The sequence below is a fragment of the Calidris pugnax genome, unplaced genomic scaffold, assembly GCF_001431845.1.
Source record: "Calidris pugnax isolate Ruff unplaced genomic scaffold, ASM143184v1 scaffold116, whole genome shotgun sequence".
NCBI classification, from domain to species: domain Eukaryota; kingdom Metazoa; phylum Chordata; class Aves; order Charadriiformes; family Scolopacidae; genus Calidris; species Calidris pugnax.
The window spans coordinates 1,037,408-1,065,235 of record NW_015090877.1 but is presented as its reverse complement, the minus strand read 5'-3'; the positions used below and the strand labels follow the sequence as shown (position 1 = coordinate 1,065,235).

General features: G+C 54.2%; 2 protein-coding genes across 2 annotated transcripts; both read right to left on the bottom strand.

Moving 5' to 3' along the window:
* Positions 1-36: 36 nt before the first annotated feature.
* Positions 37-12,080, bottom strand: LAD1 (ladinin 1). The gene is made up of 10 exons (XM_014946278.1): positions 11,141-12,080; positions 7,666-7,806; positions 6,005-6,506; positions 5,439-5,582; positions 4,681-4,730; positions 3,730-3,802; positions 3,215-3,346; positions 2,737-2,826; positions 1,510-1,587; positions 37-1,167 (listed from the first exon to the last, which is right to left on the bottom strand). Exons 1-10 carry the CDS (start codon positions 11,176-11,178, stop codon positions 1,162-1,164), a joined length of 1,254 nt encoding a protein of 417 aa, XP_014801764.1. The 5' UTR covers positions 11,179-12,080; the 3' UTR covers positions 37-1,161.
* A 6,781-nt stretch (positions 12,081-18,861) lies between these two features.
* Positions 18,862-23,557, bottom strand: TNNI1 (troponin I type 1 (skeletal, slow)). The gene is made up of 8 exons (XM_014946287.1): positions 23,547-23,557; positions 22,800-22,803; positions 22,655-22,696; positions 21,882-22,013; positions 21,705-21,794; positions 21,054-21,230; positions 19,588-19,698; positions 18,862-19,241 (listed from the first exon to the last, which is right to left on the bottom strand). The coding sequence occupies exons 1-7, from the start codon at positions 23,555-23,557 to the stop codon at positions 19,591-19,593; spliced, it is 564 nt and encodes a 187-aa protein (XP_014801773.1). The 3' UTR covers positions 18,862-19,241; positions 19,588-19,590.
* Positions 23,558-27,828: the final 4,271 nt, after the last annotated feature.

Sequence of the window (27,828 nt, the reverse complement as noted above, 5' to 3'; positions counted from 1 at the left end):
CCAGTCCCAGCCCAAAAGCAGGTGACCAGGAGCATCTTAGAAAGAGCAACTTTTATTAGAAAAAAAAAAAGGCACAGAGAAAACCAAGTCCTTTCCAAAGCTCAAGAAGCAAGAGCAGATCCAGGGCAGCAGCAGTCGCACACCGAATTTGGACACCGCAGTGGTTGCTCAAGGCACAGCCCCAGCCCATTCAATGGCCCCAGCACAAGGATTTGAGCATCATTTAGGGTGCCCATGGCACCCTAAAGCTGGCCTCGAGAGAGCACCCTGCTTCCCTGCTGGGTGGGCTCAGCAGCCCGGGGCATGCAGGACCAGGGGTCTGTGCAGCCGTGGGCGAAGGGCTTGGGAGAAAAAGAGAGAAGGAAATGGGGTTTTCAGTGGGGGCCCAGCACAGGGCACTCAACTCCATGCAACCCCAAAAATATGGCCGTGGCCAGCCCTTCCCTTATCACTAAGTGAAAGGGGTCACTGCTAGTAGGTGGCGGGGAATGTTAAGGGCAGGATGGAGAAGGCCAAGTCTCTGGGTCTAGCTCAGCTGCGTGCTGGAGGGAAACACCAGGGCCATCAGGTCCTCCCGTCTTCCATGAGACATCTCCAAGCTACACTGGTGCACCTGTGACTGTAAACACCATTTGCCTTTGGTTGGGTCCCTCCAGCAGTGACAGCCTGGGAGGTGGGGTGACATCTGCCTGTCCCACCTCACCCCACACGAGCCAGGCAGCAAGGATGGATGTGGTCCATGGACAGGAAGCTGAAACTCCCTTGTGCAGGCAGCTTCTTGTCTCACTGACATCATCCAGCTGCAAGAGAGACGTACAGGCTGATCCCTTTTCCAAGCACAGTTATGGGGCACAGGCAGAGACTGGGGGCAAAACACCAAAATGTTGTTGGGAAATGAAGCAAGAGTCTGCCCTCAGCATTGGCAAGGAGCGTCCAGGCCCGGGCACTCCTGGAGAGGCAGTGAGTGAGGACTTGGGGTGCAGGGATAATCTTCCAGCCTTCTTCCTTCCCATCCCACAAGCAGGGGCGATCTGGGACCCACACACGGCCCGGGGGACTCTTGTGGCCATGGGCTGCTGGACGGTTGGGTGGGGCTGGGCTTTGATCTTCAGAGCAAAACAGTTTTTCCAAGATCATCTGATATTATTGCAACTGATACCATTACGACTGGAAAAGAAAGTGAGAAACAGTGAGGCTGGGCGGGCCTGAGGCTGCAGCCCCCCAAAAGGCAGCTGCTTTGGCTCGAACAGGGAATGGGGCAGACAGACATCCCCTAAATCCCACCACATGGCACTTCCCTTCCTCTCCCAACCCAGACCCCTTCTCACCCCTACAGCTGCCTCCAGTTGCCACCTCCTGCTCAGTCCCCCAACGGGGAGTCCTGAATGGCCCACACGACCCTTCTCACCCCATAGCCTGGTTGACCCCACCAGCAGGGAGGTCCCACCTCTGCACCTAGCTCGTCCCCCTCAGAGGGTGCACCACTTTTCAGAGCAGCTCCATGTATACCTTGATGTCTCCAGGGGTGTCTCCAGGTTGCTTTACCCACACATCACGTTTTGGTAGGCTGTTTATTCTCCTGATGTCCTGCAAACAGAAGGGTTGTAAGTGGCACAAGAAGGTTCTCCCCATGCATCACGTGCAGTGTTGCCCTGGTCTGACTTTAACCAAACCTTGAAGCACACATCCCAGGTGAAACCAGCCGGCTTTGAGAACCTGCACCTGGTAGACCCTCAAAACCAAGTGCAGCTCCAGCTCACAGAGATGGAGGGCAGCAGACATTACTATAGGAAAACCATAAAGGAGCTGCAAGCTTTACCCAAGGGTGACCCCTGGAGCAAACCCTTTCCTGGCAGACACGGAGCCAGCATGGCCTCCCCCACAGACACGTCTGGGCAGCGCTAATCTCTGCAGCTCGGCACGGGGGGTGCCCAGGCTTGTCTGCCCGGGCTGGGCTGGAGCTGCCCCCCTGGTTCTGTACCCAGGCAGATGCTATGGGCACTGGCAAAACACCTTATTGCTGTAACAGTGATACCTCTCCAGGACTTGCCAAACCTCTCCTTTCTAAGTACAGTCAGCTGCCCTGAAGACAAAGGGTCTCCTGTCCCTCTCCCGCGCATCCATGTCCCTGGAGCAGCCACGGTGGCAAAGTGCTGACCTGTGGGTCCCCTTAGCTGGGCACTTTGCCCCACAGCTACAGGACACCCTACTTTTGGGGGCTGTGATGCACACAGGGATGCAGATCACTCCAGACCACACATGCAGCAGGACCTCTCAGTCCACACACAGCTCTCCATGACCTGCAGAGCCTGGTGCCGAAGCACGGAGCACACAGCTCATCTCCCAGTGGCCTCCAGGTCAGAGCTAGTCCTCCAGACACTGGTAGAGGTGGGGTCAGGCTGCAGTGATGTCTCTCCCTGGTGGCAGGGTCAGATCCCCCTCCGCGTCCCCTGGGGCATGCATCCAGCTGGTGCCTGCTCCCTCCTCAACCCACCAAGGGCTGGGAGCAGCTGTCTTGGGCACATTGGGCTCAGGATCAGGGGACAGCAACAAATAGAGCCCCAACATCTCACTGTGATGGCCCTGCAGCACCCAAACCTCTGACCTTAGTTAAGCTCCTCTCAAGCTTGGCTTCTTTCAGTCAAGGGTTCATCAACACTTCAGTCCCCTCCACCCCAGATGCTGGGACATGTCCCACTCAGGGCTCTAGCCTGAGGTGTCAGCACAAGCTGGTACCTTGCTCTTTTCCTCCTTGGCAGGCTCCTGAGCTCGGCTGATCCACAGATTAATGCGGGATGTCACTGATCCCGGGATCTTCAGGTTGTCCTGTTGCATAGAGAGGGACACCAGGGTTACAGCACCAACTCTCCCACTGCAGGAACGTAACCCGGGACAGTCCCCAGGGCATGGGGAGGCTGAGAAAACCTGCAGCAGGCAGAGACCAGCCTACACCTTGGCTCCATCCCAGCTCCTCAAATACCAACACATCGGCACGAGCCCACACACCGCCAGAGCAGTTTCGGTGGCAGCCAGTGCCTGAGCTCAGCCCTGCCTGGCACCGCTCAACGAGGACCGAACTCCCACCAAATTGCATCCAGGCAGCAGCCTGACAGGCTGGGTGTTGGTATCCAAAGGGAATGTCCAAAAATCCAGTGCTTGTCCCAGCACAGGACCCTGCTGGAAGGTCCTCACTTGGGCCAGCTCCTGCCCTTACCTTCCTGGCAGCCAGCGGCTCAGCCTTGCTGGGAGAGCCTCCCTCAAAGATGTTCCGCTTGCTGGCCACCCCCTCCGAGGACACCAAGAGGCTCTTCTGAACAGTCAGGGATGATTTCACCACCTCCGAGCGCTGGGAGGAGAGAACGGCATCAGTGGGGGCCGTGCTGTACCCAAGCAGTAAAAACCAAAGTCCTCCTTCTGGCTCAGGACTTTGATCCTGTTGGCGTCTGCTCCCTCCCTGCCCATCACCAGCTCATGGGCTTGCCCCAGTGCTCCCCGCAGCAGGACTGTGCAGCATCTCCATGGTTGGGTCCAACATATATCCCCTCCTGCTCCTAAGACACTGAGGCCTATCCCTTTTCTACCTGGAAACATATTCTTCAACCCCATTAACACCAGTTGTACGGTGCAGCTCAGTCTCTCCTGCCTTCCCCATTGAGATCCAGGCCACCCGCTCCTTGTCCCCACACATACCTCCCACATCAGCCCAGCTATGCCAAGGTTTTTAGGTACCTGCACAGCTGAGTTGTACTTTTCCAGCTTCTCCCCAATGGTGGTGCTGCTTCCTGGGATCCTCAGACTCGCGCTGGTGAAGAAGAAGGGAGAGAGTTGAACACAGACCCCTCAAGATCTCCTGGGACTCAGCCCATGGTCTTGGGGGACTCCACTTGGTAGGAGAAGACCCTGTCCAACCCAGGCACATGTCCTGCATCCGTCTGCCAAGTGAACCAAGGCAGCTCATTCCCTGCTGGTGACTGAGCTCTCTGTGTCTCTTCATTTTACAAGGGCCATTGTACATTGTAAAATAGCTCTGAGCTCCTCAGTTTTCCCTGTCTTCGCCACTGCCATGTCTGAACTGCATCTTCACAGGTATCAGCATGAGTTTCCCTATAGTATCCATAAGTGCAAGCCCAGGTGCCTGTAAAGCCCACTCCCCTACCCTGCATGCAGAGAGGGGAGAGGGTATCCTATCAACTCTCTGCATTCAGACCTCAGCCCTTGGGTCCTCAAGAGTTTTTAAGCCACCTGTCCAAACCTTGCCATGGACATGTGAATGACCACTTAATCTGGCCACAAAAAGCTGGATCAGGTTCCTCATGGACCTGTATAGTGGGTTTTGATATCTCCAAGGATGGGACTCTGTTGTGGTGCTGCACCGCTCCACACTTCACCACTCCTGTGCAAACACAAACACTGATGAGGCACTACATCAACCCCAAGGCAGCAGGGACTACCTCAGGGGATCTTGTACAGATGCAAGCTGTACATTGGACATTGTCCTGTTCTCTGCTAAGCATTGCTGCCCAGCCAGCCAGGCACCCCAAGGACCAATGTTCAGCAGATCTGTGCCAGAGCACTCACTAACTGGTACCAGGTCCCATCACCTCCTTCTCGTCCCTTGGAAAACAAACGATGACAATTCCTGCCCAGCAAGACCAAAACAACATGAAGAGAGGTGCTGACCTCCTTGTAAGAGGGCTTTGGCTTTCTTCGTTCTGTTTTCTTGAGATCATCTGGAAGACACAAGGAGAGGAGACACTACAGTCATTTCTGGTTATCAAACGCAGGAGAAACCCTCTCAGACTATTTTCAAGCAACATTCATTTTCACCCACACCCACGAGAGCTTATCTCATATCTCAAAGCTCTCCATACTAAAAACACTTCATAGTGCTAACAGGTTTATTCCCAATAAAGCACCATGAAAGTCAATTAAGCTTAGCCAGCCCTGATTCACAGCAGGGAGGTTCTCAACAGCTCTTGGTTTTCCCAGCCTCTCCAGCACTTTATTCCAGAGATCTTTTTGGAGGGGCTAGAATTGATGGTATTCTCAGGGCTGTAACAAGGGACAAGAAGGAGGGTGGATTTTTATTCTGTGCTCTCAGACAGGAGAGGATGTGCTCCATTGGAGGACGGGTGGTCATTCCTGTGGCTCCTTGGAACATCTGAGGAAAATGTTTTCTCATCACTTCCCACAAGTTTTCACACCAGCACAAAGAGTATGAACATGGGTGTGTTCATCACCACAGGCCTTCGTTCAGGCATGGAGAGAATGGAAGAAAGACAGAGGCAGAACTGCAATGCCCTGATCAAGTGTAGATTTTGAATACACTTTTGGGAGCAGGCTCTGCCAACGTAACCTGGAGGCCAAAGGAACCCTTCCTTCCCCCCATCCTCTGCTGTGTAAATGGGGGTCTTTCTCCCACTTGCTTTAGCTCTTACCCGAAAGGAGACAGTTCTTGGGCTGGCTCGTTTGATGGAACTGCTGTAGATGACAGGAGTTGGAGAAGTATCTGACTTTTCTGCAGGTTCATCTTGGGTGGGAGACAGCTGTATTACCTCCTTTGGGGGATTCCTGGATGGTTGCTGAGGAAAAAGCAGACATCTGATGCATGCCTACAGAGTCTGCAGAGAAGGCTGAGGAGCGGGAGCAGAGCAGCCAGGATGTGAACCGGTTTGGAGGTGGGAATCTGAGATCTAAATCCTCTAATCCTTGGCTGTCTCATTTGGATATGCAAAGCCCCAACTACCTCATCGGTGAAATCATGATGGCAATCAGAAGGAGTTTTCCGGAGGTGATCAGAGTAGTACATGCAAGGGAGGGAAAGGACATGCATGGAGGGACAGGGGTCCACCACCTCTTGCTTTGCAACTCTCAGAAAAACCTTCCCCAAAAGCCCATGGGTCCCATTGCCCTCCTGGTACTTTTGGGCTCTCCCTTTCTGTCTTCCTCCCAGCACCCAGAACCTCGCACTCCAAGGACTGGTGCCCTGTCCGTTCCTGCTCACCTGCTGGTCCAGAGATGAGGTCACCACTGAGGCTGTCTTCTCCTCCATGCTACGGCTTCCCTGTCTGGTCAGGATCCTCACTTCGCGGAGCCGGCAGCCCCCCAGCTCAGGCGATGCCCGCTTCTGCGGCTCCCCCACCTCCTTCTTCTGCTCCCCCTGAGGCGTGCCCACACCTTGTCCCTCTTTGTCCTGGAGCCGTCCCCTCACCACCGCCTTCCTCTCCGAGGTGGGCTCCGGGTGCTGGTCTCCTGGTGGGTCCCCTCTGCCCTTGGCCACATCCTGACCCCGTTCTCCAGCCTGGTCCTGCCCCGTGCGTGGCTGCGTCCCTGTCTCCGTGTGGCTCACTCCCACCCCTGGATCCTGCTGCTCCTTCTCCTGCCTCAGCTTTGCAGAGACAGCCATCGGGGACCTTGTCCGTCTCCCTTCTTGTGTCTTCAACACCTCCGAGAGCTTACGCTCCTCCCCATCCACTGGAGACACCGGCTTCACCAGGGATGGAGGTCTATAGACAGAGACAAAATAAGGGCAAACTTCAGCACTTGGGGGCCAGAGGGCTGGGGTTTATGCTGCAGGTGATGTTAACTCAGGTGAAAGGCTCTGTGTGGGGCGTAAAAATCCCACCAAAACCCTGGAGTCATCCCCACAGAGCAGGACTTGCAGCCACACTCATCCCTGTCACCCCACCTTGGCTCTCAGAGGACAAATTTGAATTAAACAGCTTTTTTTTTCCTTTTTTTTTTGGTGGCAGAAATTAAGCATTTCTACAGCCTCATCCCAGGACATCAGCATCCACCAAGTCCTGTGCCAAGGAGCTGTGGGCTCAGAGCAGTGTGCTGGGTCTGCTGCTGCTCTGGATGAGACATTTATGACTCTTCTTTGGACTCTTCACAGTCTCCAGAGCTTGGGAAGAAGATGGGACAATATTTGCCCTCCTCCTGAATTACAACCATGACATGACCAGGGAAGGGGGACTTGACCTATCCAGCTTGTTAATATTAGTTATGTCCAGGCTTTTTCAACCCATACGCAACCCAAGCATCTTAACTCCATCCTGTCTGAGACACAGCAAGAAACCTCTAGAGCATGAGTCTCAGCGTGGACAAACTCCACCTAAATATTGGACATTTCCAGGATCAACTTGGAGAGTGGGTCAAGTTGTGTAAGGGCAGCCTGATCTCAGGGCACCTTCAAATTGCAGCTCCCTGCAGCAAGGGACTTTGGGACCACCATTGGAAAGCCCTTGGATCACCTCCCCACTTCAGCAAATGTCATAAAACATCACTGCAAGGTGAGGAGGAGGACATCCAGCCAGGCTCTGCATGCTCAGCTCACCTGCCCTGCAGAGATGGGTTCTTACCTGCTTAAGATCCCACTAGCACCCACCAGCCCTCACCCTGGAACACCAGCTCCCTGTGCCATGGGACATGTTGAGGCCCATGGCTGAGTCTACCAAAGATATGACTCTCATCTTGTACTCCTCCTATGAAGCCCATCCTTCTGCCTCAAGGCCTGTTGGACCCCTGCTCTTCACATTCTCATCCAGAAGAAACTCCCACTGACTGCAGCAGCTTTGGCTCAGGGTTGAAAAACAAGACAGCAAGCTGCCACCATCAGCATCATGACTAGGAGTTCTAGTCATGGACTAGCAGGACCCCACACACCTGCTGGAAGCTGGGCTGGTGTCTTTCATAGGACTAAGAGGTTCTTCATCCGTGGATGTGGAGGACAGCAGGCTCCGGTGCCTTCGCCGGCGCTCTCTTTCTTGCTCTTCCTCATCCTCAAGGGTCCTCTGCCTGGCCAGGCTGTTTGGGATGAAACATCAGGAACATGGTGAGGCTGTGTCCAGCACGGGCAGCTTGCAGCCCTGATGCCAGACAAGGAAGGAGCCTGAGACACCCTCAGGAGAGGGCTGAGGGGCTGAAGGAGGTTGCCTTCCCCAGCCATTGCGTGGGGCTGGGGGAGAGGGACGCCAACGCAAGCCAGGTGTCGCAAATCGCTCTCGTTCCACCCAGCTCATGCAGGCGTTTCCCAACACAAACACTTGACTTACAACTGCTAATTTCTTCTGTTGGAGGGAGCACTCATTTAAAAAGTATCCCTACATTAAGCAAACCTTCCTGGGCAAGGATATTTAACCTCTAACCCAGCAAGAGCAGGACCCTAGAGCCACCACATAGATCTCAACCACATAAACTGGAAGGGTAACCACTAGTGGCAGAAGATTTTAGCCCCAACGTGAGCTGTGGTGATGGCATTTTAATTTTTATTGAGCAAAAAGCCTCAGATGCAAAAGCTTCAGAGGCTGAAGGTGGCTGCTGACAGACTCTGCCTGGAAACAGGGACGGCAGGAGCTCCTCTTACTCCCTGCATGTGGTTGGGACTGGGAATTGCGTACAATCAATGTGTGATTGTACACAGGTTGTATCAAAAGACATGGTTTGCAACCATCTTTAAAGAGTCATCTTTAAAGATTTTATTTTGCACAAGCCAAAATGTTTTGGGTTGGTTTTGTTTGGGTTTTTTTGGCAAAATATCACCCTGAATAGAAAGTTTTCCAGCTATCCTTTCCTTCCTCCTTGCGAAACCTGCCCACCCCTGTCCGGTTCATGAACTGTGTTGGAAAATATTTTTATTGGCTGGATTGAGCTTTCCACAACAGTGTTCATTCACCTACAGCTCTAAACACATGCGGGGGTCCCAGGGGAGCTCCCAGCACCCCTAACAGCACACTATGGTCCAGAGACCTCCCTGCAGGGGATCTGTCCCATCGCAGCATCCCAGCTCAGCAGCCAGCACCCTGCTCCTCTCCAGACTCAGGGCTTACTTTGAATTTGACTTTTAAGAACGTGAAAGTCAGAGCAGGTCTGGGCCTGCGGTATCACTAAATTCGTTGCGGGCACGGTGACTCTCAGCGTGGTTTACGAGTTACTGTGTAATGAAAGCTGGGTCATAAATTAAACCACATTACCCCCTGCAAGTATTTGCAGCTTCTGTTCTTCCTGGTCCAGGGAGGTGGGGGAGCATGGAAGGGTCAGCAGAGCAGAACGGAGAGCACAGGGAGGACGGGTCCTGGGGACAGGGCAATGACAGGGGGTGTGCTGGCCTTCCCCCCTTCTGCCTCCATCCCCATTGCCCCAACTAGCCTTCACACCTCATCAGAATCATGGAGTCATGGAATGGTTTGGGTTGGAAGAGATCTTCAGGATCACCTTGTTCCACCCCCCTGCCCTGGGCAGGGACACCTCCCACCACACCAGGTTGCTCCAAGCCCCATCCAACATGGCCTTGAACCCCTCCAGGGATGGAGCAGCCACAGCTTCTCTGGGCAACCTGGGCCAGGCTCTCACCACCCTCAGAGTGAAAAATTAACAGCAATGTGACCCACTGATGGGGGGGGTCTGGTGGTCCCCAGTGCCATGGCATTAGGTGAGACGGGGACGGATAAGGCTGGGACTTGTCCCAGGGAGCCCATGAGCATCCCCAGCTTGCTGTCACCCACTGGGGGCCATCTCCCTGTTCAGCTCCTCGCGGCCATGCTCGCCCCAACGGGCCTGACCCTGTAAATATTTGTGCACAGCTCTGCTGCCCTGGGAAGGCAGCACGGCTTTATTTGCAGGGCACAGGGTGATTTCCTGGTGCAGCAATCACTGCACACGCATTCCCACCCCGCAAGGTGAGCACGTGCGTGGGGACGTTCGCACGCAGGTGCCTCTGCTCTTCCCTCCTGTCCCTCAAGCAGTGACAGCACAGAGCACGAATGCCAGTTTAAAGTCACGTGAGAGCCAGTTACTGCTTTGTTTTTGCATGCACGGGCTCCTTCAAAATGAAAATGAGATTTTCCTGCCTTGAATTTGCTTGGCTCCTGCAGAGGCAGCACATAACCTGGCGTTGTCAACATGCAGCTTCTCGTTATTTGTAATTAAGTAATCCACCCATTAGGCTATGGATTTGCTTTGCCAATCTTTCCCTCCTCTTTTCAAAGAAGAATTTTTTTTTCACTGTCTTGCCTTTTTTAACCTCAAAGAGATGAATAAAAAAAGATTGGTGAGTCTCCCCCGCCTTGTCCTCTCCTGCCCTGTTAATCATTAGTGCTGAGATATCTGACATTTGCTGTTCCAGTGAATGCTGTCTCATCTCACGAGAGAGGAGAAACTGCCTTCCTGAGTTGTGAAACAGCCTGGGTGCAGGACCCCGCTGGGCTTGCGCTCGGGCAGGTCCATGGCTGCGAGGAGGAGGAGCTGGATGGGGTTGGGATGCTCTCTGGATCCATCCCACCCCCGATGGAGGCAGAGTGTGAGCCGGCGGCCTCCGAGCAACAGGGTCTCTCTTCATTCCCATTCCCGGGCTGGCCATGATGGGTGCCCTACCCTAAGTACTGGGGTTTGTAATTAAGTCTCAGAGCCATCACATCCACTCAAATTAGGATTTCGGCTCCGTTTTGTGGGAGAGCACGGCTGCGTTTGAGTCGCTGAGGTCGGCGGTGCTTGCCCCGGGCTCTGCGGGAGGTCAGGAGCCATCCCCACATCACCCAGGCTTTGGGTGAGCCCCTGACTCACCCTGCGGTGCCCGGGAGCCTCACCTGCCCCTGCTCCCATCGGAGCCAAAATCACTTTTTAGGAAGGAGTGAGCGGAGTGTCCATTGCCGCGGGGCTGTGGGGATCGTTCCCAACTGCCGATGAATCAGGGCTTGCTCAGCGCCGGATGGGCTGAGGCTGCAACCTCCGCACAGCGGGGCTGGGACGGGCACCCAGGGGCTGTACGGACATGGAGCCAGTGAAAAAAACCCCACAGCAGGCTCTGGGGCAAGCCAGTCAGAGCCTACCCCAAAGAAAGGCAAACCAGACCAAAAATATATCCAACATGGGGCAAGGATGTGTTTCCAGAGCCATTTTCCTATGCAGCGCTCACCTTCCCCAGGCAGCAGAAACAAATCTGCCTCTGATCTTGCCCACCCAGGAGAGACTCCAGCAATGCCAAGCACTCAACGGGATTGGCAGCATCTCTACAAGCAGCAACCCCCTCTCTCCATCCTCCCCAACGCCCACCCATCGGCCGGGACTTGCAGTGCCAGCAGCCCCCCCTTGCCCCGTCCCTCCCGCTGGCAGAAAGGGTTAAGCATTAAACTATGACACCTACCTGGAGAGATCAGACCAGTTCCTTCTGCCAGAAGACATTTCTGCTTTCCCAGAGTTTCAGAGAGCCCCCAAAACTTGCGGAGACATCAAGGCCAAGGTGCTACCGGAGCCGCGGGGATCAGCACTGCCCGGAGACTCGGCTTCCCGAGGAGGGAGGAACTCCCTGCAAGGTTATTTCCCGGTGCACCTTTACCCTGCCCGCAGCCCGTTTACCACCACGCTGCATCACATGGTTTCTTATCTACCTTGACAGAGGCAAGGCTGTAATTTGTCTACTAGCGGCGCCGAGGGAAAGACGCCCTGCCCAGGAGTGCCACGCAAAAGCAAATCCCTCCCCGCTGCCTGCTGTGCCAGGGCTGGAGTGGAGACCCGCGCTCGGGGCTCCAGCCATCCAGGTCTCCCAGGGTTTCGGAGACAACTCCCTGCGGAGAACCTGTTCTACCAGCCGCTCTCCACCAGTCAACAACTCCACCAGCACCGGTGGAGGAGGTGAATTACCTTGGGCTGAGTGGGAGGAGGCTGGCTCCCAGGGATCCAAAACAGTCATTAAAACACCTCCACCTGGGTGCAGTCCAGCCCTTTCCAAAGAGCATGGGAGTGTGCCCTGCTCCTTTCAGCCTTTTCTGGATGTTTTGGATTGAGCCCTCACAGCCTCCCCGTTGTGATGAGCTTTGCCACACCAGAGAGCACTCGCAAAGTCTCAGAGGACGTGGCTGAAGTGTGGGGGGGTCCAATTTCTGGGTGCTGAAGCCCTGTTCCAGAGGGGGCTGTGTGTGCTCATCCCACACCTGGACCCAGCCCATCAAACCTATCGCCCCCACCCCTGGGCTGGTCCCAAAACCCCGTCCCCCCACGCTCACATGGGACAACACTTTCCTTCAAAGGGCAGGTGTGAAGGCAACAGGGGGGCTGTCTCATTGTGGTGAGGGGGGCACCCCCACACAGCAGAGCTGGGTCCAAGCCTGGTTTTCACCCGGGGCCAGCCCTGCACACACACATGGCCAGGACCCCAGTGCTCCCACCGCAGGGGCAGCCGGGCAGCTATTGCAGCAGATCCCTGTGGGAGACATCATCTGGGACCCCCTGAGTACAAATTCTGTCTCTGATCCTGGTGAGATCCACCTCTCTGCCAGCCCCAAGGTTCAAGGCTGGGCTTGCCACGCATGCATCCAGCCCACAGGGGTGTGCCCAGGACCTGAGCAATCAAAGGTACTATTTTAATCAAAGGTCCCTGATTAAAATCCCATTTCTAAAAGATAGCCCTGTCAAAAGAGCTGCTCTGAGCAGGGCTCGTTCTCTGTTTTTCTTTCTTCTTGCAGTAATTGGTTGTCTTTCAAGTGTTTTCATACAAACAGAAAATTCAGCGAGTTGTGGCATAAGAAAAAAACATTACTTAAATAACCTTGCAAGTGTCCTGTTAATTGCTGACAAACTATATATAGCAGTTCAGCATCAGCAAGCTACTATAAAGCAATAAACCTTTCTGACTAATGCACAGCGAGCACTTTACTTGCAAAACTCATTGCCAAAGGATATCACTGAAGCATAGGACTTAACAGGATTTTAAAAAGGATTAGACTGAACGTAGGGAAAGAACACCCCCAGCCAGGATCTACACGGCAAAGGAATATCAAACCTCACAGTTTGTGATTCCTCTTATTATTAAGATGAAGAAATTCTAGACAAGTGTTTAACGGCTGGGGATTAGGCAGAGGACGAGCCTCAATGACACTTGTGCCTCACATCCCCCCAGTCTTTATTTTCAGCTCAGAGACCTTCCAAGCTGAACACTGTTTCCTCTTTATTTGAGACCCCTCAGTGGGTTTCTCTGCCATGGATTTGCCGAATTTCCCTCAAACTCAGGAAAGCTGTTAGTATAAAAAACATCCTTCAGCAAGGAGTTCCCCAGGTTTGTTCCCCACTGCTGTAAAAGCTCCCTCCTCTCCTTTAATCTGGATGAAGTCCTGCTGAGCCGTTTGGCAGCACAGAGCATTGATCTCATGGTTTGAGATTTTTGCTGCCACGGAGCATTTAGCTCATGTTTTCCCTGATTTCCCTCATGTTGTTTCATGTTCACCATAATCCCAAGCCATGAATCCCAAGTAGGCAGCAGCAACACACAGCCCATCATCTCGTACATGAAGTCATGTTGGCTTTTTCCCTCTCTGTGTCACTTTATACTGCCCCAAACATCCCCTGCCACTTTATCCCCAAACTCCAAAGTCCTGCAGGATTCTTCTGAACGTCTGCATCATCAGCCTTCATCTCTGCTATGCCAAATATGCAAGAATTATCAGCAGAGTTGGTTATCTCACCATAATTTCTAATCTGATAATTGCTTATGTACCTCTGCTTGGACTTTCCCTCTTAGCCATGGCTGATCTAAAGGTCTTTGCTCCTAGAAATCCACGGAAACTATTATCTACCAGATTGCCCTTATCAACAAGCTCATTAATGCCTTCAGTGTATGCCAGTCACTGGACTTCCCTTTACAAGATCTATTTTGGCCACTCCAAGGTGATCACCAAAGCCCAGACCAAACTGCAGGTCCACAAAGCTGAAAGTGATGAAATCAGGCAGGGACATGAGTCCTTGCGGGGAAGGGGTGCTCAGGGGAACCAGTCTGACATTTATCCAGATCTGCCCTAGGCACCAGGCTGTCATATCTGCTGTCCCAGGTCAACACCAGGAGAGGAAAGCTCTGTGCTCTTGGACGATGGAGCTGTGCCACAGGACTCTGCAAGGCAAGGCTCTGGTGTAAAACTGCACTTCTCCCCAAGTACCCACTTTGCCCGGGGTGGTTTTTCACAGGAGGGCTCTGCCAGCAGACCTGCATCTGCCTGAGGAACTAAGGGAGGCCAGATCTTCATCTGATGCAGATCAGCAGAAGACACCCATTTATACCCACTAAGGAGCTAGACCAGTATCAGCAGGGTTTTTTTTTTTTCCCTTGGGAACAGTGTCCTGTGTCTCATCCCTACACAGAGCCTGTTTCTTTGGCTACAGGGCAGTGGAGTTCTTCCAGTTTCCACAACCTGTTGTAATTAGGGAATTCCTCAACCTCACCCTAGGGCCCAGTGGTGAACCCTCCGCCTCCACCCTTTTTGCCTGTGCTGGTCCCTCAGCATCAGCCATGCCCAGTTCCTCCCTTGGCTCCAGAGGCTCATCCCTGCCGTGCTGCTAGTGGTGGAGTGGAGTCAGCAGCATCATCTGCCCAGCCTTCCCCGCTGGGCTGGTGTGGGGCTGAATGGCCAGGAAAAGGGTCCATTGCTCAGCTGCCACCCCATCGTGGTGGGCAGCAGCTCCCAAAGGTTCCACCAGCAAATGCTTTGAAAAGTTCCGCTCCCCACCACGCATGGAGGTCTCCCAGCCTCCCCACGCTGGTCCTCCTGCAGGGGCTGGGATGGTCTAGGACTGTCCTTCCTCAGCAGTGGTTCCTTCAGCTTTTGGGAAGGTGAGTGTGATGCACTAGAGACTGATAATACAGAGATACCTCTGCTGTGCAAAGAAATTCATAAAGTGTCTGAGATTGGTGTTGGCTCAGAAACTGAACAAAACCCGACCACAGACTTTTCTGTTTCCTGTAGGAAAAGAATAACCACTGTCCAGAATGTCTTCCACCTTACTATCAGAGGGCTATTTCTCATTTATAATTTAACTTTTTTTAGAAAAAAGAAATAATTTAGACAAATCTTGGTTCAGAAATGCCACCGTGGTACACCATGGATGCTATAGAGTTCTTCAGGTTCCCACTCTCCTCTGCAGGTTGGTGTCCTTAGTAGATGCCATCTCCTGTGATGCTCCAGGTCTAACAATGAAGAACCATGAATGTCCCCAAAAGTGGTCTCAGAGTCAGTGGAAACTTTTCAGGTGATAGACAGAATAAATGTGACTCATCACCAGCAGCTGTATGGCAGACTGCATCCCCCACAGCACATGAAATTAGTTGTATTTAATGAGAAATCACCTCAATGAGAGGGTTCAGGCCACAGCGAGGGCCGATGGACAAGATGAAGGTACCCCGCTCACACCACGTGCTCTACCCCAGCCCAGCCCCATCTATCCTGGGGCTGCAAGACCTGAGCCTGGAGAGCTTCAGGAGGAGAAAATGAGGGGTGAAGAACCCTGTTTCTCCCCATTTTCTTCCGCAGGGGACACATGGGACCCTCGGTGCCGACTCCGGGGTGACGGGTGGTCACGCTATAGCCCTGTGGTGCCTCCTGCGCAGCTGCAGCCGTGGGTTTGATCCTGCCCCAGCAGCTCAGTGGGGGCTGCAGGGGGCAATGTTTAACCTTTACCTGCAGGGACTGCAGCCCAGCGTTAGTCCTGCACAGGACAGGGTGCTGCGAGCATCTTCGGGGGACGTGGGATAAACTTCACCCTTCCCACCCCAGGGCTGCCCAGCACCGCTGATCCTCCTCCCCTTCCTCCCTGTGCAGCTCCAGCCACTGGCCGAGCTGCAAATACACTCAGGGAAGTATTTGGGCACCATTCAGATGTCTCTAGGCTTGACCAATTAGCAAGGAGGTCACAGAGCATCCTAGGAAAGGAAGGAACAATCTCACAACCAACTAGGAGGGATGCTTTGGAAAGGCCTTACCAGGCCAAGCCCTTTGCCTTTCCCTCACTGCAGATTTGTCAGCAAAACCTTTCCAGTAGAAAATCATTGGGTTGACTAATATTTTTTTCTACTGTCCAATTTAATTTGCAATTTCTGCTGTTTCAAGCTTCCAGTGCTTTGCTTTGCTTTGCTTTGAGGGCTCTTGGCTGCAATGGAGCAACCTGGAGGACAGTGGAGACAGGGCTCTGCTCAGTTCAAGGAGACAGGACTGACTCACAAGGTTCTTCTAGAAATAAATACAATTTCATTAGCAGCTGCTCCAGCATCACCTGCTCTGCCTAAGAAGAGCCTTGCAAGTCCTCCATTTGGGCTGATTTTTCAGCATAAATGGGTTCCCTTCTAATTCAGAGAGAAGGAATTGAGGTTATTGTCAAGCAACAGTGGAACTCCAGAACTTGCCTAGTGCAAGGGAAACCAGGGAAGGTGGGATGAAAGACTCAGCCTGCCCCTTTGACCAAGGGGGCTCCCAGCTGGCCCAGAGCCACAGAAGCAGCTCCAGAGCAGAAGTGAAGGAGAAGGGTTGGATTCCACCCTCTGATCCAACCAGGAGAGCTTCGTGCTCAGACCAGACAGATGCATTTTCCCCTCGAGATTCGATCCCTGTAAAGAGGTGGGGGGTTTCCATGTTTCTAATAAAGCTGAAATCCACAAACCTTTGTTTCCCCATGACCAATCAAGGTGTTCTTCCACTGGAGAAGGATGAAAGCAAGACGTGGTGACTGGGGAACATCGTACTTTGAAAAAGCAGGGGAATTTGCAGAGCAAAGAGTTTTGGGGTTGGGTTTTTCCCCCTCCCACTAATCTCAAACACAAGGCAGGCATGCAAAGTCAGCTGTAGCCTCCAAAGAGTGTATGTGCACACCCCGGCTGGCTCTCTCTGTGGCTGCTGGTGAGCCCTCAGTGTTGCTCTGCAGCAGTTTCAGGTCTGAGAATCTGTCGATGAGCTGGGCACGGGCACAGGCTGCCGAGCACCGACAGGAACCTGGTCCCACAGCACCCGTCGCCCATATTGCCTTTCATCTCACTACCAGCCCTCCTCACCCCACAAACACCACCCCTTTTTATTTTGAATTATAAAATTAGCATAATTACACTACGCTCAGAGCAACTGTTCTCGGCTCGGACTTGGCTTGCCATTTTCTGCTTCTGTTCCCGGTCTGAAGAAGGCTTTGTTTCCGTGAAACCTCTCTTGCATTTTCCAGCTCTACCAGTTGGTCAGGTAGCAGTTATTGCCTCTCCCTGCACACCTTTCTTCCTCTGCCAGGATCGGTGCCGAGTGTGTGAGTTCCCTCTGGGGATAGCGTGCGCGGCCAGATCCCAGGACGCTGCCTGGGCAGGGCTCCTGCTTGGGCAGGAGCTCGGGGGGGTGAGATTGTAGCTGAAACCCTTTGCCTTCAGTGGTGGGATCTCCCCACGCACCATCTCCAACCACCTCCGAGAGCAGTCGCTTGGGTTGGCCAAGACAGGGACTCCTTTCCCAGGGCTATTCCTGCCGGGAGCCCATCCCGAGGTGCGCAGGGTGAGGACAAGGGAGGACTGTGCTGGGCTGTGGCTGCTCTGCTGAATTAAACTTGGAAAGGAAAAAATGTGTGGAAACTGCTCTGGTCATGCAAGGGGTGGTCCTGGCCCCAGTTAGTGGATGCTGCTGGGGAAGAAAAGTCAGGTGGAAAGACAACGACTTATCATCTGTCCTTGCTAGGGCAGTGAATGTGTATTTTCCAGCTGACAGGCACCTCTGATCTAACACTATTTTGGGGAAGTTTTTATATTGAGTCTTAAATTCTATGCAAAGGAGCAGCTGGGTGTTGTGGCAGCCCAGGTGCTAATGACCATGCTAGAAATGAGTGGTCCCATCAGCCACCATTTGCCCTTACCCTCTACACCCAGGAACAAAAGTGAGAGGTTCAGCTCAGTATCCCTGAACTGGCCAAAGGAGGGGATGTGATGCCCAGAGCAATCCAAACTGCCCTCCTGGTTTGGAGACCAAACCCACCTCCCTACAGTGGCTCTCCTTCGCTTGCACCTCCGGCCACTGAGCTACCCAAGCCTGCTGCACAAAGTCCTGCAAGACCCAACTGCTTGGGGCCCCCTTTTTCTGTCCCTAAAGAAATGTTATTCTGGGAAGACTGAGCTCTGTTGGAGACCATGCACTTTTTGATGCCGTTTCCTCCCAGCCCTGGTGCCCATCTGGCGACCTGCACTTTGCTCCAAGTTTATAGCATTTTCTGTACTTTACAAGCTCACAGCACAGGGGCTGGGCAGTGCTGCAAAACACCCACCCTGTGGCACAGGTTTGAAACCATGGGTGCTGCGGTTCCTCTGGATACCCTGGGGACATGGACAAGGCACTGCTCCAACCACCAAGAACACCTCATGGGGGTTGAGCCTCAGCATCTCCTGCAGTGCAACCAGGCAGAAGATGCAATTTGGTGTGATTTCTCACTGATTCTCCCCTCCAGCCCAGCCCTGGGGGTGAGCTGGCACATCCCCGGTCACTGGCACTCAACCAGCTGCAGTCTGGGGGGCTGTGAAATAGAAAATGATAGGACTAGTGGGGAAGTGTGAGCTGTTTGGCCCAAAAGGTGGATTCATCTCATGCTCTCCTGATGCATAGCTCAAATTAAGCCTTGAAATGGGGCTGAACCACTTCCCACAGCTCCAGTGCCTGTGATGGGGCAGCTGGTGGGGAACTGGTGCCGGGGTGTGCAAGCTCTGACGGCTCTCCCAAAATCAGAGGAGGAGGAGGGGTGGTGGGGAGCCAGCAGACAGCCATCTCCACAACAAGACCCAAGCTTTGCTGCCTGGGAGGCTGGTGCATCGCTGAAGCCCAGCAAGGGCTGGGGTGCATGGGAGGACAGAGGGGTGGCCCGTGCCTGGGGCCAGGGGTCTCAGCAGAGCTGGTGGAGCACCAGGGAGCAGCCTGAGGGGCTGGAAGAAATGAGGCCAAAGCAAGTCTGATCCCAGGTGTGCTGCTGGCCTGAGCATAGGCAGGGGGACATTGCAGGGTGGCAGGAAAGGACCAGGGTATCTTCCCCACGAGGCTGTGGACCAGCACCTGCCCCCATCCAGTGGTCCCTCAGTGACGAGCCCACACAGTGCTCTACCTGGGAGACCATCCTTTAATACACGTGCAGCCGCGCAGGTACATCTCAGGCTGTGTCCAGTGGAGGATGGGACAGTGGGAGGACCAGCAGCCATCTCTGGGGGCTCTCTGCACTGGAGGGAGGGGAGGGATGGCCAGTGACCCCTGGGAGACATCATGGCCCATGCAGGTGATACCAGGAACAGCTGTGCTGGGGCCATGTGGAAGTAGGGATGATGGTGGTGCTGAGAGAAAGAAGCTCACATCTCCTTCCCACACAGTTGTCCACGTGTTTCAGCTCAGTGGTGAATTCAGGGTAAGGGCACAAAGAGCACGGAGGGCCAGCAAGGGGAAGGGGGGCAGACAGCAGGGATGGGGAGGCTCTTCTTCCCAGTGCTCCTGTGGGGAAGAAACAGAGCAGAGCAGTGGGGCAGGAGAGGAGTTTTCAGGCTGCTGGTGGTGCCAGTGATGTCCTTGATGTACAGGATGAGTGTAGGGTGGGCAGTAGACCCCGGAGAGCCAGGGAGGGCAAGCTGGGAGAGGAGGGTAGCTGCTGGCAGGGGCTCCATGGTGAGGACATGCAGGACAGACACCCGTCCCAAGTGTAGGGTGGGAGATGGCGCATGTGATGCCTTTTTCTGTAATGAGTGGGGGTTGGTTTCTGCATTTGCCTGGCCACAAGCACAGATTGGGGATGCTGCAGGGAGCACAGGGCATTGCAGGGGAAGGAGGACCGGTCCCCTACCTCTCACTGGCCCGTGGGGGACTTGGCAGCATCGAACATCTTCTTTCGCCCCTCCATCCCTGACATGGCCTCCACGTTCTTGCGCCAGTCGCCCACTTCCACAGGGCGTTCCTGCCGGGAGGGATGGAGACAGGGGTTGTGATGGTTGTGTGATGGGATGGTCAGCAGCCCCACGCTGTCCCACCCCATTGCACAGAGCCCTTGGCCCTGGTGCAAAAGCATCATGGGGAGGGCAGCTGCCCCATTGCTACCACCCTCTCCCTCAGAGCCAGCTCTGCCATGTGTCCCTGCATGTGGAGCTGACTGGGAAGAAGGCAAACAGTGGTCTGATCTCCACAGGGAGGTCTGGAGTCATGTGGGTTCCCTGCCCAAAGCCTGGACAAGTTGCATTAATGCACTGGAAGGCACAAAAATCCCAGAAAATTTCTTTAGGGGGTAGAAACCAGCACACGGGACGTACTCGAGATTCACACCAGCACATCAGGTCAAATGCAAGAAAAACACTTTCTGCACAACCCTCCCAGCCCACATAAAACCCATCTCTGAGCCTTTGGAGGGGACTGGGATTGCTGGTGTGACAATGAGAGCCCGGCAGCCGCTTCCCGGACAGCACGGGGAGATGACGGCAGCTCTGGGAGCGTGCCCAGGAGCCTGCTCTGCCAACCCACAAGCATTCATAGATTACAAGCCATGCCCAACACCATCTCACGACATCTAAAATAAACTCAGATCTGTTCACCACCTGGTGTTGAGGATCGTTAACACAGTTTTCTACCCAAAGGACTGAAAATGTGCTATAGTATCAACAGGGGGGAGAAAAGGAAAAATAATCAAAATCTGAGTTTCTCATCTGCTCAGCTGAGGCCACAGAGTAAAATCCCTTTGGAGAGAGGCCTCAGCCGAGCAGCACAACTCTTGCCGTTGGGTGCCTGCACACCCCAGGCAGGTTTGGGCATCACTCTCTATCTCTGGTATCAAGACTTTCCCCTCTCACATCTCCGCAAAGGTGGTGTGAGCTGGGCTGTTTATCACATGCCAAGCGTGCTGGGCTCACTCTGTCTTATCTAATCTGGGTCTGGGAATTTTCTGGGTGTTTTCTGATTGTGATTATACCGAATAGGAGGTCTCCTAGTTCCCTAGAAGACCAAAGACCAAACTCTGCAAGTGCAGCTCAGCAAACGTGCCAAGGGAGCCCCACTGAAAGACTCCCACGTGATCGGGGAGGGAAAAGCATCATGAACACACAGCTAAACCTCACTTGTTATTGTCCACCAGTTACCTGGCCCAGTCAAACTGCTCCCACAACATCCCGCAATGGGCAGTGTCTCACAAGGACTGCCCCGTGCTGTTTCTGAGGCTTACACAGGGTGAGACCAACCCACATGGGCTTTACAAGGGACCTTGGAGAAGGGCAAGAGCATCCCTAGGAGGTGTCTCTACCTCTGGCCTCTGGAAGAGTCACCCACCTTCTCCGTGTCCTCCTTCTTGACAGACTTCAGGTTGGCTCTCAGATCCATGGACACCTTGTGCTTGGAGCCCAGCAGAGCCCTCAGCATGGCATCGGCGGAGACGCGGACTCGCCGCAGGGGGGGTCGCTTGAACTTTCCTCGAAGATCAAGCACTTTGATTTTCAGATCTTTAATCTGCAGGTTGAGGAAAGGAGGAGGAGCAGGAGGTCATTACATGGCTGCCTTGCACAAAAAGCTCCTGCGTGATTGAGGAATCTCTGCCAACACTGATCCCCAGAAGGGTCTGTGTGTCTCCTGCAGCCATGAGAACCACCTTCACCAAGGGAATGTCCACCTGAGCACAGAGCTGTTGTCAGTGCCTTGTGCCAGCCTGCTCAGACAGCAGCCATACCATGAGAAGGAGGTCTCAGACCCATGAGGGTGGCCAGGAGAGCAAGAAGGCTGCCTGTGGACCCAGTGAACAGTTTGAGTTCCAGGGATGAACCTGGTGCTGAGTGATGCCTTGCAGAGCAAACACCAACCCTTAGGTAACCCTGGTGCATGTCCCACATCCAGGCTCAGCCCAGTTCATGGAGACCCCCATCGAGGCCAAAGCTACCATCTGGAAGGGAGTTAACGAAGAAGCAAACAGCCCATCCTGCCTCCTACCTCCCGAGTGTTATGGTTGCATTTTGCTTCGATGTCATATCTCTCTTCATCCACAATTTCAACCTTCTCGTGCAGCTCCCTGCACAGGTCCTGGGGGCCAAGCACAACAGGAGAGCAGTGAGCGATGGCCCTCCATGCTCCCAAGGAGCTTGCTCCACCCTTGGACCTGAGAAATACCTGGAGCTGGCTCAAGGAAAGCCCGCTGGTGTGCAGTGGTGTGATCCGTTCAGACAGGTATCTTTCCTTCTCTGCCTGCTTGTCCACGATCTCCTGATCCCACTCCTCCTTTGCTTTTGCCAGCATCAAACTCTAGGAGCACAAGAGCAGAAGGGTAAACAGAGAGGCTCCTCTGTCCCCCTGAGCCTCCTCACACAACGTCTGTAGGATGGGACAATCCTGTTGGCCTCCCAAAACTCCTCCTTGCTGTAACTGTCCTCCCGACACCACTTTGCTGCTGAAACACACATCAAAAAGTCCCTACACCTTTATTGTGGTGACCCCGAGGGCAGGGGGAACAGCACCGCCTGAGGAACCACGGGGCTGTGGAGGTGGTGGTCCCGATGGATGCTGATGCCAGCACTTTCTTTGTATTGGTTTGCTCTGCTGTGGCAGTAAATGATTTCCCCAAGCCACAGCCTGGGGAGGTCCCAAGCCTGTGCTGCAGAGCTGCTGGTGCACCAACACCAGGTCTGTGGCTTCAGAACTGAAGGCGTTGGAGTCTCTCCCCGCCTTAGTAAAGGGGAGGTGAGGGGAGGTTTGTTTGGTGCCTGGACCACAAAGACCACATGAGTGAGGATTTTTGAGGAGACAAGAGGTGGGAACAGGAGCTGCTCCCCAAGGCCCATTCTTCTGCTGTTCCTCATCGCTGTCCCTCCGACCACGCACATCAACCCCTGCTCCTCTTCCCCAGCGAGACAAACCCCAGGGAGTTTCCAACCCTCAGAACTCACCTTCAGCAAGAGTTTGCGTGAGGCTGTGATCTTGGATTTTCTCTAGGGGAGAGGGAAGGGAAGAAAAAAAAAAACACCTTTGAAAACAAACTCACAGCAAAGGCAGGGTAGCATCACAATCACTCCCGAAAGGAAAGGCACTTACCTCCCTGCAAGCCAGCGTGTGTTCAGGAAGGAGCAATAAGGAAGAAGGGAAGAGAACAGGGCATCAGTGAGTAACAGTGAAAAAGATGTGAGAGTCAAGAAAAGCATCTAACGTGATTGCATTGGTTTCCTTATTTTTCTGTCTAATAGTTGCCAACTGCAAGTGAGAAAACCGTGTTGTCTGGAAATGCAGTGGGTGCTCGGGGCCACTGCTCAGAAAGCCAAAATGCCACTCAAACCCGGCACACGAGCTGTCATGGTGCCCACAGTGCCAGCCCTGGCATGGTCCCTGCGGTTTGGGCCACAACACCCTCATTCACAGGATCCCCGCGCTCCCGAGGCTGGCACGCAGGACGCTGGAGCCTGTTCAGGTCTGTGGGGCTGGGGCATCTCCCCGTTATTGCTCAATGAAAGCCTCACAGGGAGGTTTGTCCCTTCTCTTCATGCTGGGGAGTATGTTCTATCTGTATGATGTGTTACGAAGAGCTTCACGGCAAAGCGAGTGGTGCTGCCCACCTCGGATCCCTATTTCGGGATCTGGGAAAGCTCCAAGGTTTGAATCGGGACATTAAAATCGCTAACAATTTTTATTGAAAGATAGTTTTTGCAAGGGGAATGGCACAGAGGTCTCGAGCACAGGGTGGTCTCCCGGCCAAACCCCCTAAAAGTGGACAAGCTCAGCCGGCACAAGCAGCACGGCGGCCAGGCAAGGATTTACTGAAATTTGAAGGAAAGTTGTGCTACTTACGGTTCTGGCATCGTGGCGGTGTGTTGTTCAACTGAAAAGAAAAATAATAGGGAAAGAAGAGGAGACAAAGTCACAAATCCCAAATCCAGCGGAACCCAGCACACAGCGGCGGCGGCGGGATGCTCCCGAGGTCTGGTGCTGCCCCGCGCTGTCGGCGGAGGGAAGCGACTCGGCAGCTTCTCCATCCCGCTGAGAAACACGGAGACAAACCACCCAGCTCCGAGGAAACCCTCTTTGGGGCAAGCTCCAACCTGCCTCCAGCCGGCCCCGCAGGACTCGGTCTGCGGCTCCTCGGGGGCTTTCCCAAGCACCGAGCTGCTCCCCCGCCGGCTGCGGCCCCCACCCCAGCTCGGGGCGAGGGGACGGAGCCCAGCGTGGATAGAAGTAACACGAGAAATGGGGTGCTTCGGGGTCCCCCACATGGCCTTGGCTTGGGGAGTCCCATCCCACAGCTCCCCGTGGGGGACCGCAAGGATTTTGGTGGAGCCAAAATCCATCTCAGGAGTGACGGATCAAGGGGCAACACAACATGGACAAGCAGCTGAGCAGATTTCTTAAGCATCCGTGTCCCTGGTGAAATACTCACGGTTTCATATTTTAAATTTGCTTGGTAATCCTATGCCCTGGCAGCTGCTTCTCCTGCTTCCCCAGCACTGCCCCTAACACTTCCTGCTCTTGCCAAGGCACTGCCTAAGCCTGAGTAATAGAAAAATGTGTGGGAAAATGCCAATCAATTATTTTTTTTTCTCTTTCCTACCCAGAGTAACAAACTGATGACATAATTCAAAAAAAAACCAGCATTTTCCAGCGCTGGGTTTAGTCCTTTCCCTCAGAACTCAAAGGGCAAAGTTGGGATTTTTTGCCTTGATCTCTTTGCATCCCCCTGAATTTGGAAACTGTTTTAAACCCCAAGATTCCTTCGGGGGAAAGAAAAAGGAACAATTCTGGTCTTAAACAGCTGTTCCCAGGCGTATGTAGAGCCTGTGCCGAGCAAATCTCAGTGCACCTCCTGATTCCATCCACTTGTCCCTGTCCCCTCCCTGTGCCCCCCTCTGCCTGGCCAGAGCCGTGCCCTGAAGGAATGCAGTTTATGGGGGAAAAGCCATAGAATCCCAGCAGGAATCATCTCCCCCAGAGCCTATCAGATCCCTGCATTTACAAGGAAAAATCCCAAGAACAGGTTTTTTTTTGTCCCCAAAGCCACATCAGTCAGATGCAGCCAGAGCCACCAGTTTCCTATCCTTTTGGAGTTTTTTGGGGTACAACAAAAATCCCACAGGACATGCAGGGGAGGCAGCTCCTCTTGCCTGACACTGGTGCATTGAGGGGTCAGGTCCCAGGTGCTTCCCCCCCAGTTTATTTCGGGGGAGACAGAAAAGCTGTTGGCTCTCTGGAGGAAAGCAAGCACCGGGCGAAGCCTCTCAGTGTCTCCAGCGTCCCCTGGCAGAGCAAAGCCTGGCGGCCCTAGAAGGTGGGACACACACCGCACCTCGGGCTGGCGACCTCTACCAAGGTCAATCAATTTTTAGGGGCAGATATTTCTAAATTTTCTTCCTGGAGGACATTTGGGACTCAGATGTTCTGGTAAGATGTCCCCAGCCACCTCTTGAAGGGACTTTTGGGCTCCAGCCTGATCTGGAGCATCCACAAGAGACTTTGCTCTCTGGTGGAGATGAGAGGACCTGGACAAGCTAATTCTGCACAGTATGCACACCCCCAGCCGTGAGAAGCTTAATAAGCTTAATAAACCGTTAAATCATAGAAATCCTTAAAAGAAATAACCCCCAGTCAATCCCAACATCTTCCCACACCCCAGGGGACTGGACACATACCATCAACACGTGCCCAGCCAAGGCGATGCCACACACACTGATCCTCACCTCCCTGTCACACACAGGACTGTGAGCAGTCAGGGTGGGACACAGGGGCAAACGCTCCCAAAAAACATCCTGTTTCCCAGTTTTCAGGAAAAATCAAGTGAATCTCAGCTCCAAAGCCCAGCTGGGTGTGTTTCTCCCCATCGTGGTCTCACCAATCTCCTCTCCAAGAGCAGAGAAAATGCCTGAGGACGCTCAGAGAGGGGGGAGGAATTTAGACAAATTCACGTGCTGGGGGCTCCTCTCTGCCACATCACCCCACGCAGGTACCAGCGGTGTCACGCTCGTGCCTCTGTCACCACCCAGGGAGTCATGGGTGGGGGGACACGAGTGGGGGGACCCCCGACAGTGCCTTACCTCGGGGCCGTGCAGGAGGGAGGTGATGCCTGGCCTCCGGAGAGCCGCACTCTGCCGGGGGCCGGCGGCGGAGGGGGAGTATTAAACCACAGCCTGCCTGCAAGTGGTCAGTAAAAATAGCACAAATCCCCTCTGGTGAGCACACGTTTGCTGCGAGCCCTGTGACGTGCTGCGCACACCTGGGGCACCGTCTCCAACGGGGGGTGACACACGCACATCACCCCTGTGCAGCAGCACACCCCCAGCTTAGAGCACCCCTGGTTTAGAGAACCCCTGATTTAATGCCCCCGTGACCCCCCGCCATTTGGTGAATTCCCGTGTTATTTGCATGTCAATGGCCTGAGCTCAGCTGGCACCCGCTGCCCAACACTTCACACACACGTGTGTTGCGTGTGAGCACACAGACGTGCCAGGCCAGGCTGACCCTGGTGATGCTGGTGTGGACGGGGTGTGTTCTTCATGTCACGTCTGCCTTGTTCCTCTCCAACATAAACCAGCACCAGATGCTGGAAAAGCCCTGAGTCTGCATGAGCCAAAACACTGCAGTGCTTTTTCTTTCCAGAAGATACCCTGAATTTTTTTCTGCTTTTTCTTTCCCTTCTTTTTTTTCTTTCTTTTTTTTCCCTTTTTTAATTTTTTTTTTTTATTTCTTTTCTTTTTTTCTTCCAGAAAGTGCCTGAAGGGGAGGTGGGGAGTGTGAGCAGCCTGGAGAGCTGATGTGATGCTGATCCCCATGAACAGTGGTGCACACACCATGGTGCACACACACCCTGCAAAGCTGCAGGCACAGAGTGATGCTCCCATGGGAACACCAGCCGAGGAGCCTCCCGGGAGCTGTCAGAGCTTGAGGAGGGCAAAGCCCCCCCAGACCAGGCCAGGGCACATCGAAGAGGGGTGATGGGGTGAAACAGCAGAGGTGGGATTACACCATCAGGCCGGATGGAGGGCTAGGACCAAAGATGGGTCAGTCCCCTCTTTGGGGAGCAGGACCAGCCAGGCCCATCAAGTTGGGATGCTCGAGGAGCTTTCAGCCCCTCCAAGCCCTGATGTTTTCCCCATGAAATTCCTGAAAAGCGGCAAAGAACCTGCAGTCTGGCCCCCCTGCACCCCACGAAGCTCCGTGCCCAGTGTCCTGCGGAGGGAGGCAGGGACTGCGGGGGCAGGCAGCACCTGTTCCCTGGGATATTTTTAGGGGCAAGTTTAGGAGCAAACAATTCCCAGCCTGCAGCCCAGCAGGGACAATGCCCGGCATTTTAATCCTGAGGCTATTATGGTCAAGGAGGGACACGCAGCTGCATGCAAAGGGGAGCTCCTGTGGTGGGGAGCACTGACAGCCCCCCTGTCCCGCAGAGCAGGGGATGCACAGCCACTTTCCCTGGCTCTTTCCCCCCGGCCTGGACACCAAGGGGTGAACTCTGCCCAGTGGGTGATACATCACCCCAAGCTGGTGGGAAGCTGGTGATGGTGATGGTGACAATGGCAACAGCCATCCTTGTTTGATCTGCACTAGTCAAATCCCAGCAAGCACAGGAGAAACCCCCCTGTGCCCACCCTCCTCGGGGGCTCCTCCAAGGACTTCTCCCCTTCCCCGGCTCCAGCACAGTGGATCTGCTTCCAGCCGCCCAGGAGGAGACTTTATAGCAGCTGCATTAGACCTTTATAAGGCAAAAGCCCCCGCAGGGCCGTGCCTCCAGCATCTTTCCTCCCGGCTGCCTTGGAATTGTTTTCAGAGCACAGAGGAGCCAAAATTAGCCCGTGACAAAGGCGCCGCATTCCCCACAGCCCTGCCCCGGGGACCCGACCAGCTCCCGCTGCCGGCACTGGGGCTGCTTCGGATGCCATTTGCTCCAGTCTCAGGTTTCCTCCTCTGCTGGGACCTGGAGTGAGGAGGAGGAAAGGGCGAGCAAGGGATGAGTTAGCTGGACCCCTTGATTTGGGGCTTCAGCATCGATTTCAAAGCCCCAGCACTGCTGTGGGGGGCCGGCAGCAGAAGGACTGGCAGGAGCCCATGATCTCCCCATCCCTCCTCTCCAGCGGACATGATGAGG